The sequence below is a fragment of the Bison bison genome, unplaced genomic scaffold (assembly GCF_000754665.1).
Source record: "Bison bison bison isolate TAMUID 2011002044 unplaced genomic scaffold, Bison_UMD1.0 scf7180017864309, whole genome shotgun sequence".
Classification (NCBI taxonomy): domain Eukaryota; kingdom Metazoa; phylum Chordata; class Mammalia; order Artiodactyla; family Bovidae; genus Bison; species Bison bison.
Window position 1 is genome coordinate 7,764,695 of NW_011494881.1, and position 17,477 is coordinate 7,782,171.

The 17,477-nt window shown below is 51.7% G+C and overlaps 1 protein-coding gene across 14 annotated transcripts in view; it reads right to left on the reverse strand.

Annotated features, from left to right (window-relative positions):
* CAMK2G (calcium/calmodulin-dependent protein kinase II gamma) overlaps positions 1 to 17,364 on the reverse strand; it is a 52,904-nt gene extending 35,540 nt beyond the window's left edge. For all 14 annotated transcript variants that reach the window (XR_826333.1, XM_010852335.1, XM_010852342.1 and 11 more), the window contains exons 1-2: positions 16,676 to 17,364; positions 5,608 to 5,667 (exon numbers count right to left, since the gene is read on the reverse strand). Coding sequence is in view for 13 of the 14 variants with exons in the window: in XM_010852335.1 (XP_010850637.1) it covers positions 5,608 to 5,667; positions 16,676 to 16,859 (244 nt within the window). In the remaining variant the exon portion in view is untranslated. The remainder of the gene's footprint in view (positions 1 to 5,607; positions 5,668 to 16,675) is intronic.
* Positions 17,365 to 17,477: the final 113 nt, after the last annotated feature.

The following is a 17,477-nucleotide window of genomic DNA, read 5'->3' on the forward strand; positions in this document are numbered from 1 at the left end:
ATCAAAGGCGGGTGGTACTCCTAAGATCCCTCCTCCTCAAACGATTCTCTCCTGTACTTGGGCGAACAAGTTCATACTTCTCTAGGCCTGTGGGTGACAGAATGAAGAAGCTACAGCCAGACCCCTGCCTCCCCCCTCCCCTCACTAACCCAGGCGCGCTCAGGCGAGCTCCCCCAAAGCCCTGCCACCCCCGATCCTGACTTGCGCTTCTCTGGTCAGAATGGGTGGCTCACTCCTGACTTGCGCTTCTCTGGCCGGAATGGGTGGCTCACGCTGAGCCCTGCTGCAGCTGCTGCTCCCTTGCTTCCAAAAGGACTTTCCATTTAATTAAAAATTTGCTATTAAAACGCATTAAAGTGTGTAATACAAATAATCCCCTGGAAATCAGCTGTCCCAGAAGCTAAAGACCAGCTTCATTAGGGAGGTGACTAACAGCAGCGGCAGGAGGCACTAACAGGGCAGCAGGCACGATGCTAACAGTGATTCCCAGGGGAGTCCTGGCACTGGCTATCTTCCCCAGGACCCCTGATCCCAGACCCACACACCCCACCCCCTGCCCCGAGCCCAGAAGGGCAAAAAGGGCAGGCACCCATGCCTCTGCCCAGACAGGGAGTCATCGGCACTTGCCCTTCCCCAGGAAGACCACACACAGAGTCCAGGTGTGAGGAGCCGGGGAGGAGAGTCAGCTGAGCAGAGCAGCGAGGGAAGACTAGTCCTCCCAGGCCGCCCAGCCCAGAGCTCCGCTTTGATGTGTGTCCCAGGGCCAGGCACGGCCAAGGCAAGGAGGGACAGGTGTGGAAGGCTCCACCACTGAGCAAGACTGCTATCTTTCTCTTTCCATTTGTAGAGAAAATGAACAGGGGGCTGAGAACAAGAGGAGAAACTTGATTGCACCACTCTAAGTGCCAACCTAGCCGATTCGCAATAATAAAGATCCAAATGATAATACCTAACACTTAGTTGAGCCGTTTCAATGTGCCAGGCATTATGCCAAGAGCTTTACACATGTTATTTGATTGAACCCTTGCATTAGCTCTGTGGGGTAGGTACTTCTATTAACGTCTGTGTAACAGGACAGGAAGCAGAGGCTCCAAAAGAAACCCACCCAAAGTTACACTGAGTGGCAGAGCTGAGACTTGAGGCCAAAGCAGGCCAATATTAAGATCCCTAATTTTGTAGAACTGCCCGGAGGGAGTCACTTTCTCCATCCTCCTGGGCAAAGGAGCTCTAACCTGTCCCTCTTAGCCCTGGCCATTCTGACTTGCTCAACGATGTCCCTGTGGCAGCCTCCCTGAAGCAGGCGTGGCTGCTCATGCCATGGACGCAGCTGTGAACAAGAGAGACCCAGCAGCTTCAGGGGGGACGGGCTTTAAAGAAGCACTTATACAAATACATAACCAAGCATTAGGGGCTGTTGGGGAGAAGTAAAGGATGTATGGGGGGAAAAAAATCCAATACCCAGGCCATTCCATAGTCATGAGAGGGTATGGAGGCCAAGAGAACCAGACCAACCCTGGACAGGAAGATCTGGGAAAAGAAGCATGAAGCATTTGCTGCATTACAGTCGTAAACCTAGTTATTGTTCTTTACAAACTGTGGAAGGAAGAACAGGCCAAAAACAACATACTCAGTGTCTTATACCTTCATGTACTGACAAAGCCACAACCCAAATCTTGTGGCTATTTCCAATTCTTTAAAAACCACCCGACAGTATGCCACATTTTAACTAACAAACTTTGGTCAAAAAAGCACTGACAAAGTATCACTGTTCATGCCCATGAAAATACAGGGCGGGGGAGGAGGTCGTGTCATCCCAGGGGGCTGGCAGGGGAGTAAAGGCTGCCCTCCAGGAAGGAGCAGGTGGGCACGATCTCGGAGCTGCTTGCCTATGCTCCAACGTTTCCATCTCTTTCTTTGCAACTGTTATTGCTACACTTACTATTTATTAGCTGTGTGTGGCCTGGGCCCAACGTAAAAGGCAGCCAGGCTTGAATAACATGTGTGAACTGAGTTGGGGCTGGAGGGACTACTTCTGGGAGCTGGAATCTCCAGTTTCATTATGTCCATTTATTTCTTAGGACTCGTTCACTTGCTCAACCTTCTCAGAACTCCATTAGGAGGCATAGATGACAAAACGGAGGCATGGGTAAGTAAAATCATGGGCCAGGGGTCACAGCTGCCCAGCAAACCCCAGATTCAGACCCAGAGGACTGGATACCAAGGCCACAGACCTTTGCTTCTCCGCATGCTGAACCAGCAGCAGGAGCTTCACCTGGAGATGTGGGGCAGCTCAGGTCCACCCCAGACCTACTGAATCAGAATCTGAATTTTAACACGATCCCTAGGTGATTCACAAGCACATGAAAGTTTGAGAAGTACTGCTCTAAACCACAATGCTAGGCTGTGATCGAAACTGCTGGGGCAGCTCAGCACGAAGGAAGACAGAGTCTATTCATTAGAGGAATTCAGAGCAGGGAGCAAGCAGATCACAGGTAGAAGACACTTCATTCAGACTCTAGACGGTCAGCACTACTGCCGTTTCTTCCTCTCAACTCTCACCTCTGGCCACTCTCCCAGGGCTCTTTTAGGTTCTGCAGTATGCCTCAAAACCAACAGGCTTTTTTTAAAAAAAGACTTTATCTTTTAAAACAATTTTGGGTTCATAGCAAAACTGAGCGGGAAGCACAGAGAGCTCCCACCTACCCGCTGTCCCCACACACGCACAGCCTCTCCCACTATCACCATCTCCACAAAAGAAGCAAGCTCATCACAACTGACGAACCTACACTGACACAGCATTATCACCCAGAGACCATGCTTTACATTAGGGGCCACTCTTCCCACAGACTGTCAACTCCTGGGGTAGAGTATCTATTAAGAGAAAAAACTGGGGGTGCCTGGCTCCTTGTACCAAATACCCTTCTGAATGCAAGTGCCGGTGAGTCTGACAACGATCAGGGGTGGACCACGTGCTCTCTGCTTCCTCACCTCTGCACCACTCTTGGGCTGATCCACTAGTATCCCTGTGGGATGCAATTAGCAGCTAAAGCCAAAAGGGCCACCGCTCTGAAGGATGGAGCAGTGGAGAGAGAAGAGGGACAGAGAATTAAGCGGACAAAATGGGCTCCTCTTCTGCCACAAGCCAGGTCAAGATCCATGGCAACCCCCATCTCCTGGACCCACAGCTCCCTCATCTCTAGGAGTCCCGGTTCCCACTGGAGGACGGACAGCCTGGCCAGATCATTCTCCCAGGACATAGTCCTGACTACTCACCCTTCCTTCTCCCTTCCCTTGACCCCAAATAGGGCCTCAGACCAAGGCCCCCAGGGTCTGGGAGCAATCATGAAATGAAAGCACAGTTCTAGGCAATGAGACACTGACAAAGGGAGAGAGCCTTGCCTGGTCTTCCCTGAGTTTTGCTGTCTCCCTAGCAGAGCAGATGGCTGGGGGAGACAGTCCCTCCATCTGCCTTGATTCTGCGCTGGGGACTGGTGGTTAAAGAAGAAGGGGCTACCAAACCAAGTCTAAAAGGTTCAAAAGTATATATCTAATTTTCAAAAGCACAGTAAAAGAAGGCTGGAGTATTTTCCAGCTAGAATTCCAGTTCTGTACTTCCTGGTTGGTTCTCAATTGTCTTTTCCCACTCTGACCCTTCTGTGGTCAATCACACCCATGTTGCAGGTAATGAGGACATGGCTCCACCTCCTGCACCATGGACCCCACCCTTTGTTCCCCCCTCCCTCCAGGCGGGCAATTCATCGTTGCTCTATGACTTGGTCACTTGGGGTGTAAGGAAAGGAAGTTGTCCTCAGACCCTGAGACCTGGGACTGGAACACCAAAATGCTTCTGTGCTTGCGGATGGCTTTAGTCACCCACCAGCTTTTTTTCTCCTGTTCTGCCACTGCTAGCTCAGAGTGACAAGCTCGTAAAGCCCAGAGGGACCAGGTAAGCAGTAGAAAGTTAACAGCATAGACAGTGGCCAGCAGGCTAAGGGGGCAGTCACTGCCCAGGTCCAGCTGATTCTGGCCATGCATGGATGTGGGCTCAGCAGAGCCAAATCTTCTGATTTGAAAGATTGGGAAATAGAATTTTTTTTTTTAAATGTGAAATCTCATTTTAAAATACTGGCAAATAATAAAAATATTTTTAAACCACTAAGCCAGCCAAACAAAACATGCCTGAGTTGGTGACTGCTGTTTTAGCTGTTTCTCTCGTCGTTTCTCTCCTACCCAAGGCGACAATTTGGTCCCCACCATGGTGTTTTCAGGTGAGGGTTGAACTTCAGAGAGCTCAGAGGTTCCCAGCCCAGGACTCGTGGGCTGAGAGGGGCTGGCTTCGTGCAAGACGGCACCAGGCAGAACTGAGTACCAGCTACGCCAATCTGTGTCGCGTGTAAGCCAAGCTGCTGATTGCCATCTATAAAGCTGTGCGTGGCTTCAGTTCTGGTTACCTCAACGCTCCCTTCCCCTCGGGCTGGAGTACGACCCCACTCTCCCGTGTCAGAGCTCATGGTGAAAATCCCAGTCCTAGGCCTGTGAAGCTGGAGGCTGAGTAGCTCAGGAGGGAGCACTGAACTTCAGCAAGTCACCTCACAGTGCTGGCTACCAACCCAGCAGAGTAGGCAGCCTCTGGAGCACCCCTAATATTTAGGCCATGCCTGTAGGAGATGGTGATGGACAGGGAGGCCTGGCGTGCTGTGATTCATGGGGTCACAAAGAGTCGGGCACGACTGAGTAACTGAACTGAACTGAACTGACGAGCATAGAAACTCACTGTCCTTTGTGATAATTGGAGCTTTCAGGGAAAACCTAGGAGATGTTCCCTGCTTTTCCACCTCAAGTCAAGCCTGGGGTTTCTGCTCAGACGCTGAAGCCAGCCCAGTTTCTGTCCCCTCCGAGAGAAGCACCAAATCGGGGCCAACGCTTTTGGCAAAGACTACTTCAGCTGAACAATGTAAAACTGAGCCAGAGTGGGTTGTGGCAGGCAAACCTCCTCAGGCTTTAGAACAACCAACAATGTGCTCTTGTCCCCCGAGTCAGGGTGGGAGCGGGAGAAATCCTCTTAATTTTTTCTCCTTCTCCAGCCGAGTGGCTCCTGCCACCCCTGCTTCAGGGAAGCCAGGCGGGTGGGCAGCTTGCTTTCCTGGCTCCGGGGAATACGAATGGGAGCGCCATGGAAACCCCCAGAGTGCACAGGACACCGCAGCAAGGAACAAAACTCTTTCAAGGCCAGAAACAAAGTGCAGACCCTTTGCTGATGGCCGCGGAAGGCCCCCGGCGAGGGGCGCTGGCAGGCCACTCGCCCCGAGCCTCACACGCCGAAGACCCAGCCCTCAGCCCAGAGACGGAAGGAGAGGGGAAGAAAGGGAGCCTGAAACACATTCCGATGCCTCACTCCCAGCGCTGAGATGGCACCACAGGAAGGGAGACGCTCAGGTCTCTAAACTAGAACACCCCAGAATTCCAAGCTGCGATCCTGCTTGGGTAAAAAAAGGCACCAGGCAGACGCCCAGGGACAGAAGTGGTTCCCCACACAAAAACAGTGGATCTCTGTTCTCGCCACCTTCTACAAAATGCCCAAGACATGCTCTATATAAGGGCACTTACCGATGTTTGGATGTTTCAAAAGTCGGCATATCCGGGCCTCACGTTCTAGTTTCTGGTGATCTAAAAGTGGAAGAGAGAAAACGAAAGCTATCAGACATCCATTCTATTTGCGGCCACTTGGCTATTCATATGCCTTCAATTCTTAGGCACCTACTATGGCCCTCTTCTTTATTTTTTTTTTAAACAATTTGCTGAATTAACATAGCAGGTCACAGCAATTCTGGAGACAGGTATTAATGACAACCTTTTGCCATGAAGCAGTGTCTTAGGAAAGCTTCCCAAGCTAGTGAGCGGCAGAGCCAGGATTTGAATCCAAGTCTTAAAACTCTAGTGCTCTTTCCACCACAGCAGGGATTTTACTGGGCCAGGGTGTCCAGAATTTCTTCCTTGTTGAAAATACTAATAATAATGGCTAAGTTTTATTGAACACCTACTACATGAACATATATTGTGCTAGGAGTTTTGCATATATTCTCTAATGCAGTCTTCATGGCAATCCTGAAACATAACCATGCTGACAATGGAGACTGATAATTTGAAAAAAAAAAAAAGCTAATGTTTATTGAGTGCTTACTTCTACACCAGGCAGATACATCTTTTAATTTAGTCTCAAAACAACTCTTGGAGGTTGGTAGTATTACGATGCCCATTTTGCAGAAATCCTGCTTCTTCCCAGGACCCGCCTGGCTGCCCACTGCTGGGAGCTCTGGCCTATTGCCATGCATGTTCTGGGGTCACGCTGCTTTGGTGAAATGACCAGAATCCAAGAGCCCACAAATCTAAGCAAGATGTGGTAGTTGATTCCTTCCAGAGGAAGGCAGAGCTCCAGGCACAGAAAGAGAGGCTGCTACTGCTTAAAACAAGGTAGCCTAGAAGCCCCAGCCACTCTACCCCCATCTCTACTTGCTGAACTCCACAAAACCACCTCCTTCACAAAGTCTTCCCTGTTCCTTCCAGTAGACTGTGACTTCTCTCCTCATGACCCAGCTCTGTCTCCCACAGCACCTCTTATAATTCTCACATCACACATTTAAATCACGTATCTTTCGGTCACAAGCTCTTCAGAGTGGCACCTCCCTGTGTGATGCTTCCTAGAGTTCCTTCCACATCAGAGGCTTAATAATGGTTTATCAATAACATTGACAGTACTAGTAAAAACTATTCTTTACTAAGTATTTACTATACGCTGGGCAGAGGCACAGACAATCTTATTTCATCCTCACAGAAACCCAGTGAAACGGAGGATCTGATTAGCTCAGTTACATTGCAAAGGAGGAAACTGAGACTTACAAGTTTCAAGTAACCTGCCCAAGGTCACACAAACAGGCACCAGAGGCAGGTGGTCTGAGCCTAGAGCCCTCTTTCTCCATCGCTGTGCTATGATGACAGGATCAGGAAAAATGAGAGCATCAAGTCAAGACACCAGACTTTAGGGGCACAGTCCAGTTCACCCCAACTCCAACAGGTCTAGGCGGGTACCGTCCCTTCCATACCTGCCAAGCGAGTCCTGAGTCCCTTGGTAGTGGCTTGTGCCCACCCCACCTCTACCTAAAGAGCAAAGAGCCTCTGTAAAGCCTCCCATGACCCTCACAACCATCCTACCAGACAGGACACTGACTGTCCGCATTTCACAGATGATAAAACAGGCCCAGAGAAGTTAAATAATTCACCCAAGGTCCTATAGCAGGAATGGGAGAGAAGTGTGAATTCAAACCCAGGCCTGCCTGAGATAACATATGGATTACAGACGAGAAGGAACTCATATTTACTGTCTCACCAAGCACCCTCAGCTCTATCCTAAACGTTCCCTCTAGGGATGGCTCTGCTCTGTGGAAGAAGGAGGTAGGGGCAGGCAGAGATTAGTTTCTGCTGCCCAGCTAATCTATCCCAGCTGCCCATAGATCTGGGTCAGGCCTTCTGTCCCACCCTTGAGTTCGGTATGGTGACTGACCGGGATGCAGCCAAGAAAGCCCCAGGTAGTCCCACACTGCCTGCGACCCCTCGGGGCCGGGACCTCCAGAAGGCAGTGCAGTTGAGGAAGCGGCACTAGCCTTGCCTGGTGATAGGGGGCTTGCTTCTTCCAGCCCTGACTGGGGGATGTCAGGGCGACCCCACCTTCCTCCCCAGCCCTGGTCGTGGGATGGTGGTACCAAGCAAGCCACTAAAGCTGAAGACCCCCCAGCCCTCTCTCTCACCACTCACCTCACACCCTCCAACCCGCAACTCTCGGGCTGGGCTGCCCGGGCAGGTGCAGGAGAGCAGTATCTTGCGATGCGGAGGTGGCAGCTGAGGGGAAGGCCCAGAAGATTAATGTTTATCTCCTCCCTTAAGTCTCTTACTGGCTAATGGTTACAGTTCCACAACAGCAACGGCACTAAAAATAAGGGAGCTCTGGCTTTATCAGTGACTCAGAGTGGGAAGAGAAGAGACAGTCACACGCCCAGCTCCTCGAAGGAGCTGCCCAGGGTCCAGAGGGTCCTAAACAGTCACGCAGTTTGACCCTAACTCCACGGAGCTGAGTACCACATTCTGCACAAGTCTTCTTTGAACCCCAGGCTGTGCCGTGGTCCTTGGTCTGACCCTCAGTCATGGAGTCTGGCTATTAACCCACTGGTTTTGAGTCAGACAGCCCCAGATGGAGTCCTAGAGCTGTGAGTCCCAAACCCATCTGAGACTCATTTATTCATTCAGAATATACTTACTGAGGCCTACTATGCGACAGGTGCTGTTTCAGATGCTGGGGATGCAGCAGTGAACAGAACAGACAACAGTCCCCACCCTCAGCAAGCTGATACGCTAGTGGAGCTTGGTCAGGGGACAGTCCGTAAGAACTGGATGGCATGTTAGATGTCATGGCAAGTGCAATAAAGAAAAATAAAGCAGGGCAGTGGGAGAGTGCACACTTAAACTGCATGGTCAAGGACAGCCTCGGCACAGAGTGACATGTGATGGAACAGAGGTGACAGAGCGAGCCAGGTACATAGCTTGGGAAAAAGTTTCCTCACTTCTAAAATGAAGGCAGGGGTATCTGTGGCTTAAATGACGTTTTTGGGTAAATGCTCCGCAGAGTGCCTGGCACTCAGGGAGAGCCTCCTTTGCAAGGGTCCAGCAGTAAGACAGACGAGGTCTCCCAGGCTGGGCCTGTGCCCACGGCCATCACCAGAGACAGGAGAGAGTTGGACCCACTCTCCATCAGCCTGGGCAGTCACGGGGTCTTGGAACACTAACCAAGCCCTCGACCTGGCCCCATAACAGGCCTCCCATTTGGGTGGGGCCCATTGGTGTCTTCAGCCTGCAGGGGAAGACTACCAGCAGGGTAACCTCCGAGAGAGGACGGCCCAGTTAAAGCCACTGTCTGTGGGAGCCCTGGTCATCCTCGGCCCCAGCCTTACGGGCTGTGGCACCCTGCCATCCTGAAACTCTGCTCAATGAGCCGTGTGGTTTCTGCCTACCACGCTCTCCCTGATCCTCAGGAGGATCCTCGCTCAGGCGGCCAGCACCCCAACCTCTGCAGCTGCTGTCTCCCATGCCTTTCCCCCTCACTTCCTGTCCTGTTCTCCACTGTGTGTCTGGGAAGAAGCACAGGGCTCTGTACAAGCAGCAGCAATGTTTCAGGAACAAGTCAGGTTTGCAGAGCATCTTCTCCAGCTGCAGGGTTTGTCCTATAAACTGTGCTTAGTCACTCAGTCATGTCTGACTCTTTGTGACCCCATGGACTGCAGCCCACCAGGCTTCTCTGTCCACGGGGATTCTCCAGGCAAGAATACTGGAGTGGGCTGCCATGCCCTCCTCCAGGGGATCTTCCCAACCCAGGGATCAAACCGAGGTCTCCCACATTGTAGGCGGATTCTTTATCAACTGAGCTACCAGGGAAGTCCAAAACTCAGAATCCCCAAGTCCCGAAGGGCTAAGGCCACTGACCTGGCCTGGTCCACAGTGGTAGGTCCAGGCCCTGGCTTGACATCCCAAGGTGCTAACACATCAGCCACTGCTCCCGTCACGAAGGCGGCCTTCTCCCTTGAGACACCCCTCCTTCCAGTGACCGCTGAGCTCTGTTCCTAGAGAACAGCCCAGACCTTCTTCAAGGCTGACCCTCTTCCCACCCACCTTTCGACTGGGCTCGTCCCCCCCCCTTCACACGGCCCAGCCCCCCCTTCCTGTTTGACAACAGCCACTTCCCGCTTTTGCACAGGGCCACTTCCTGCCTGCCTGTGTGCTACTGCCATGGAGAGACCCACCCCTGCCGGCCTTCAGCCCAGCTCCAACCACAGCCCTCTGCAAGGATTTCCCCCTCAAGAGCTAGGTGGTAACAGGAGCAGAAAGCAGAAGCGGCCGTTATCAAGATCCCCCTTCAGGCCGTCCTGATAGCACCCTCAGGTGAGGGCCAGGCCCTGGACACCAGGATCCCTTGCCTCCCCCGCCTTCTGCACAAGAGCTTAAGACTGGGGTCAGGGCACCACAAAGGCTGAATACCCTTGAAGAGAAGGAAGCAAAGGCGTGACCAGATACAGAGCAGAGGAAGCAGACAGTGAGGAGACCTCGAAACACCTCTCCCCTAGCACCCCGAGGGATGATGCCTACTCCAAACTCACACTCCTGCCCCAGCAGGATGGAGCGCAGGGAGAGCCAGCCAGGTTCTCCACAGCCCTGCAGAAACACACGGGCTGATTCAGTGACGTCTCTAAAACCATGAACGCTAGCATGGACTTCAACTAAGATCCTGCTGACATCTAAACATACAGCCCACTCTAAGCGGGAAAAGACACAGAGCCCTGCTCTGGCTAGGGGGACCCTCCCCAAGTTCTGATGTCAATGACATCCTCGACTTTTTGGAGTTATTTCGAAGGTCTGTGCCTGTGGTCCCAGCGTGGATCAGGAAAAGCTTCCCACAGCCCACCCAGTTCAGATGCTCTGTGTGGGCGTCTCCTCTTGCTTCCCCCTTCTGGCCCTCTGAGGCATCGCTCGGAGGAGTAGAAACAAGGGCAGCACAGGGATTTGGTGTCATAATCCACATTCCCCAGCTGCTTATAAACAGCCCCTAGCCTTGGGAATCCCAAGCTACAATCCCATTGACCTCACCCTGACATTGTGATGCCATAGCCCTTCCTCTTTGAATCTCACTCTAAAGGTGCAAAGTCCCCAATTAAGAGCAAAAGTCTGTGTATCACATAAGAGCAGGGGCCACAGCTTCTAATTCCTTCATATCCATATACCTGGGGACTAGCTGAGGGCTGTGAAAACAGCCCAGTGGGGCCTGAAAAGTCCCCATGTGAACCCCCAAGGCTCTGTCCTTTGAACTGGTGTCCCTTCCTTCTCGTCAGCCCTAAATCAAGCAGTTTTAACTGGGTGGCACGAAGACCTGAGCCTTACTCTGGTCTTTGGATCTGAAGACAAGAAAAGCTTTAACTAAGGAGGACAAGGAGAGAGGCTCCAAGAAGAGGCCCATAGTGAAAGTCTTCCCAAACCAGCTTGGACAGAGAAAATCCCCATGGGGTCACTAGCAAGCCCCAAGAAGGCAAGGCTCTGCCTCTGGACACTCTGAAGGCCAGAACAGGGTCAGCCACTGAGCTCTCCGTGCCCCCAGCAGGGCTCTGGGTGCCTGCAGCCTATGCCCACTGTTTTGGTGACATTTCCTTCATGGTAACCAGCCCCAAGTAAAACATCCCAGGAAGCAGCCCCTAAAAATAGCTCCTCCCAGGGCAGCAGCAAGCTGGGGGAGGGGAAAGAGAGGGAGGAGAGAAGAGGGGAGCAGATGGGAAGTTGCTGCTGATAGGGCCCAGGAAGTAGAGGTGGCGTTTGGGGGGGAAGTGGCTGGAAACATCCCTACCATAGAGCGGTCTCTACCCACAGAGGTATGTTCAGACGAGAGCGAGACCTAGTCAGTAGAAGGGAGGGATCTGCTTCACTGGGCTCAGAGCTCTGGGTCTAGATGGAGAGGTGTGGAGGTGATCTATCAGGATTTAGCACAGAAACAAAATATCCAGAATCTGTATTTTAAAGGGAAGAGCCAAAGGGTAAATGATGACCACACTGCTTAAAGATGCTGGGATCTGAGCACTGGCAATATCACTGGCATGCCTACAGCTCAAAACAAACAAACCAGTCTTTTGCGTTCTGGTTTCCCCACCGGCTGTAAGGGAGATCTGTCTGGCCCATGGACAGAAGACAAAGGGCTTCTGCCGAGAGGTACTCGAAAGGTGCAAAGTGCCCATCTCTTCCTGTCACCACCCTTTTGGCACCCATGGGATCAGGCCCTTGTCAGCCTGCCAAGGCTGTCCAGAGCGCAGCACGCTCAGAGATGGGGCAAGAGCTGGTCACACCCACTCCACCCCTTCTCTGCCTCCAGCCTCTGCAGAGAATGGGGTCAGCCACTCACCTCTAGGGTTTCAGCACAGCCTCGAAGCTTGGAGCACAGCTCCTGACAAGGCCCAGAGCAAGCAGCAGGAAGCAAGCAGGGGCTTCTCCTACAGAATGGGGCCCCTTTCAACCTGCATCACCACTCTATGATGCTAGCACCCAAAATCACTCTGGGAAGGGGCAGGTGGGCAGGACGGCAGGCCAGTGTTGTAGGAGCTAAATCACACAGCTCACAGCATGGCTGGATGATGAAACCGACCCTTAGCATGAAGAAGGGGCCTCCAGGCTGTTTCCTCATCCCGCGGGGAGAGTCAGAGGAGCTCAGTCACCTCTACACAGGATGCTCACTTCTCTGTCCACAGAAATTGGTCTGTTTTATCCTCAAGAGGAAAGCGCCGTTTTGGATCTAACCTCCTTAACTGCTTCAAGTCCCGGAGTCCCAGTGTTCCAGTGCTGTATAGATCTCTCTTCCTCCCGCCCCACTCACCGCTGCATCACCTTCCCCTCTCTTCATCCTTAAACAGGAAAGTCTCACTTGGAGATACCACAGGGGACACAAATGTCATGGGGGCTACTCAGGCCAACACCAAGGGGGTGGAGACTTGCAGCTGGCACCACCCGGGGGGATCCTATTTCAGTCCCCAGGGCCAGCTGGACCAAGAAAGGCACAGCCTTTGCCCTTCTGGTGGCCAACATGCCACAGTTACAGCCACTCAGCTTGCCACAACCTCAGACGCGAAATGACACCCCAATCTGGGGGCTCAGAAGAGGCCCCTAATCACAGAACAGCCCGTGTGCACAGATGGTCACAGAGCAGTAGAGACACCACCTGGAGAAGGCTGGGCCAAGGTGTGTCTGGTAAATATCAAAGAGCATGGCAAGAGCAACTGTCACGGCTGTCGCTTTTTAGACAGCATTTCTTAAATGTGTGGCTCAGTGCCCACCTGCATGAAATCCACTAAGGCACTTGTTAAAAGTGTAGATTCTGAGACTCCACCCCAGACCTCCCAAAGTAGAATCTCTGAATAGAGCCCAGGAATCTGCATTCTTAACCAGTCTTCAAGGTGATCCTCTTGCACACTAAAATTGAAAACTGCTGTTTAGAGGAAGTCCTGACATTGCCCTAAAAGGCCGTTTATGACAGGGAAGGAAGATGATAAGCTGCAATATCTTCCTATATCTCCCACTTGTCTTTTTCCCCAAGCACAAGTCTTTAACTTCATCTGTTCTCTCCTACAGTTGTGTCAGGACTACAGCCTGGTCCACGGATCAGAGAGAACCCAAGCCAGTATCAGGATACAAGGGTTCCAGCAACTTGGCTATGAGTTTCCTGAGAGCCAAAGCCAAAAGGCAATCTGGCTGGTTACACAGTCCATTCATTCAACCTGTATAGGAGGCTCAGTATGTATCAGGCACTTTGTTCTATCAATATGTATCAGGCCCCTGTATCAATATGTATCAATCATATATGTAAAGAAACAGATATGATTCCCATCCTTACCTCCCAGGTCCTGGGGAAGGGGAAGGCTTTTGCTTACATTTAACTTCAATAGAAATTTCTTCACATGGGGTATACAGATTAAATAAATAAACAAACAAGGCAAGTGCTGTTAACAGATTTCATAATATTGCTTCCCATAGCACCTCTTAGTTAGGCTAAGCATCCCTTCCCAGTGAAAGCAACTGGAATTCAGATAAATGGTCCAAATAGAGAAATTTCGTATGATGTAAACTGCTCCAAGGATAAATCCTAAACTACGTAGAAAAAAGAAAGGACCATTTGCCCTTCAACTGTAGCAATATGAGAAATGGTTTGGATATAAGCAAGAGAGTGGGATATGAAATGTTATGTTCCACGAGGTGAAAATCTATATGCATATGAATAAAGATAAGAAGGGAATCTGAAGATTTAAAAATAAAAGAAGACATAAGGGCTCAGGCTCCTGGGGGAGGGGGTGCTCTTAAATCTTAAAATAACGACTTATCATTGCCATCACCTGGCCCACTAGCTCTGCATCCAAGCCTATTTTAAATGCCTCCTTCAGCCTAGCTGAGAGCTAAGCTTGGAATCGCGGGCTCCCTTAAGAGCCCCAACTCCACACCTATTGCTGTTCCAAAGCAAATGGAGTGACATTATGTGACTTTCAGTGACTTTACGCAGACAGACCCGCAGACGAAGACAGTGCTCGACACTCAGCCGCCTCAGCTCTCTACAGCCACCATGTCGCACAGTCACCATCATGGGCCCCTGAGGCCACCATGACAAGAAACAGCAGAGCAAAAGGGTTCTTATCCAGAGCTGACCCCCCAGAAGACCAGGGGATCTCTCCCCATGCCTCCTGGGCCACCTCACCATGGAGGACAAGGAGAAGCAGCCTGACACTCTCTCTTTCACTCTGCAGCACAGAGAATCACAAACAAGAAAGGAACGGGCAGAGAGACTCAGCATACGCCCTTCAGACCTTCATGGATGACCCTGGTGGGCCCACCACATTCCCAGACACAGAAATCCAACACCTGTGGAGCCCTAGACAGACAGACAGCGATGAGTGAAACCCAGCCCCAGCCGCTGCACCTTTATAAAATATACAGCGTAAACTGAGAGGCTGCAGGAAAGCCACGGCCTTCACTCACTAACCCCACGGGCACTAGCCTAGTGGGCACCCTGGCCCAACCCTCCCCGGGAGCTCAAATCCCCTACGCCCACACCTACAGTGCAACCCCCGGACAACTCCCTCCATCTCCAAGACAACAGCCTCCCACTCTCAATCTCCAAACAGTCTTGGCACTGTACCTACCAGCCAGGACCAGGCCTTTGTCCCAAAGTTAACCTGGCACACAGGCCACACAACAGAGCCCCAGTTTTGGCATAACCATCTTGAGAGGGGGAGTTGCTGCCTGAAGCATATGATCTTACACAAGAATCTTCTTGAAGAAAAAAAATCAAAGGGAAATAAAACCTCATCCAGTTTGGGCAGGGAAAAAAGATATCAGCTGGGAAAGATGGGACAAGGTTGAAAGAAGGTGAAGCCTGGAAAGGGACGTGACTGCACAGGTTAGGGAAGTTCAGGTGGGTAAGGAAGGAATAGAAAAAGATAGCCTAAGGCAGGCAACTCCATAAAGTCACCACACCAGCTCTCCTCACCCTAGAGTTCAGCTCGCAGCTGTCTCTCCCACCCTCACCCCTGGGTCAGAGGACAGCGGTGAGACTGGGAAAGCAAAGCATTGCATCATTAACTGGAGACATCAGACACCAGCCCCGTTACTGATGCATACGGGCTATGCTGTGTGGGCACGGGGAGGTATCCATTCTCAAACCGTCATCCCTGCCTGCACCCTGCATCCTTGGCCAGAGGATGTCTGCCAAAGAGCCCAACCCACTGCACTGTCCCCCCTCCCCAAAGGAGGAGGGCATCTGACTGCTCACATATCTCTATGGCAACCATCGCCTCCGACTCAAGGTACCCAGAGAGAAAGAAAACAAACAAATAAGTCAACTTAATAGCCAATGTAGAGGAACAGCAGGAGACAGGGACTGGGAGGAAGACAACGAGTCAACCCCTGCTTGTGGGGATGGAGAGCGGTCCTCCCAGCCAGGAGGCGGACACAGACCTGCTAAACAGGTCCCAGAATAACTGACAATAAGCCCACTTAAGTTTACAGCTTCTCCAATGCTTAGAAACATGTATTATATCTCTTACTCCAGAGATGCCCAGGTCATTACTAGTCATGGCCCACATCTTCTCCAGGGCATTCTATTGCCCAGTCTTAACTCTTTCCTGAGTCTTATAACCTTTGTCCCAGGACTACACTTTGCAGCTCTCGATGACCTGACCCATCCACATACCTCCCTACTCGCCACAGCTATGAAGAGGACTTCACATTGCTGGGTCTATACCTATCAGATGAGTTGACTTTGGCAAGCACCCAGCACAGGGTGCAGGGAGAGAAGGTTCAAGGTGTGAAGCACAGGGCCTGACCCTCCCCAGCCCCAGGCACTTGGGAGCATCTCACAAGTTAGGCTCTCAGGCCTGGGCCTTCACAATCTTCAGATCCTGAGGCCCAGCTGCTCATATTCAGACCAGGCCATTGAGATTTCCAGACCATGAGGCATCACCCTCCACCCAGGACAGACTGCATCTGCTGCTGCACCACCAACTTTGTAATTTGATCAAAAAAGCAATCAAGTTCATCTGGCAGGATTTGTTCCCGAGAAGCCCTCGCCAGTAGCAGCCTCCCTTGATGTTTACAGATTCCCTTCCCTTGGGAGTCTGTTCTGCCGCCTGGTGGGTAGGGGGAGGCTGGGTTTGTCAGAGCTGTTCACTTACTGCATTTCCATCTTAAGTCACCACTGGGGCACAGAGACTAGTGCAAGCCTGGAGTGGCTACCATTGCCCCAAACACAGAGATTCCAAATGCCCCAAACGAAGAGCTAGCCACCCACCACTCCCAATATCTTCCCCCTCCATAAAAACCAAACTCCCTTGAGCCTTCAGGGACCACTCCTCCTAGCAGCAATCAACATCTCTTACATCTTCATTCTTTTCTATCTGTTCCCTATATAATTCTCTGCCTAGCTTCAAATGTCACCCACCCTGAAATTCCAACTCTTCTCCAAGAGCTAAAGCCACAACCCCCAACTGGTTCTTCTTCAGAAGAACACTAGCCCTTGGAGGCACCCCAGGGAGAGACTGAGATGGGGAATACTCACCCCGAGCAGATAACTTCTTGGTATTGATGATTTTTGCTGCATACTCTTGCGTGGACGTTTTCTTCACACACCTGCGGACCACAGAGAAAGCACCCCTGGAGGGAGAAGGGGGAAAGAACTGGGACACGGAGCAGAGCAGAGCAACACAAACACACTTCAGGTCTGAAGACAGTGATGCTCCCATCACCAAACCTTTAGTCAAAATCACACACACATACCAGTGTAGTGACTATCACCATCCAACCTGGGGCAGAAGGATGTGGCCTCTGCAGGCCGCTCAACAGATGTGGGTGGAGGACCACGCTACTCCCACGCCCACCCACATCTGTTCTGGGTAAAGCAACAGCCCTAACCTCAGGCTGTGCGTCAAGAGCTGGTGGGAGATGCTTAAAACACACACCTGCTGCATCTCACGGACAGCCCTGCAGTCCCAGCCAAGAAGACGGGAGAAAGGAAGACCCTGCCCTTTTCTCAGCAGGAATAGTTGGGGTAGGGGAAGGAGAGATTAGAAAGAGGGTATGTCTTTCTAATACATGTCTCCCTCAACCATGGGGAGGAAAGTGAGGCTCAAATCCCCCCAGCCGGCTTCATCCCACTGCATCCTAGCTCAACTGACAGCAGGGAAAGAGAGGATCCAGTTGTGGGTCTCAGACATCAACAACTCCCCTTCCCCATGATACTTCCCTCTACACGCCGCCCACCCCTCAATGAGGGCTCGCACTCTCCAGCTCTGGAAACATCCTGGGGGGCGGGCTGGGCGGGGGCTGCAGTGGCCAGGCTCGGCGCCGCGGGTGGGGGTGGG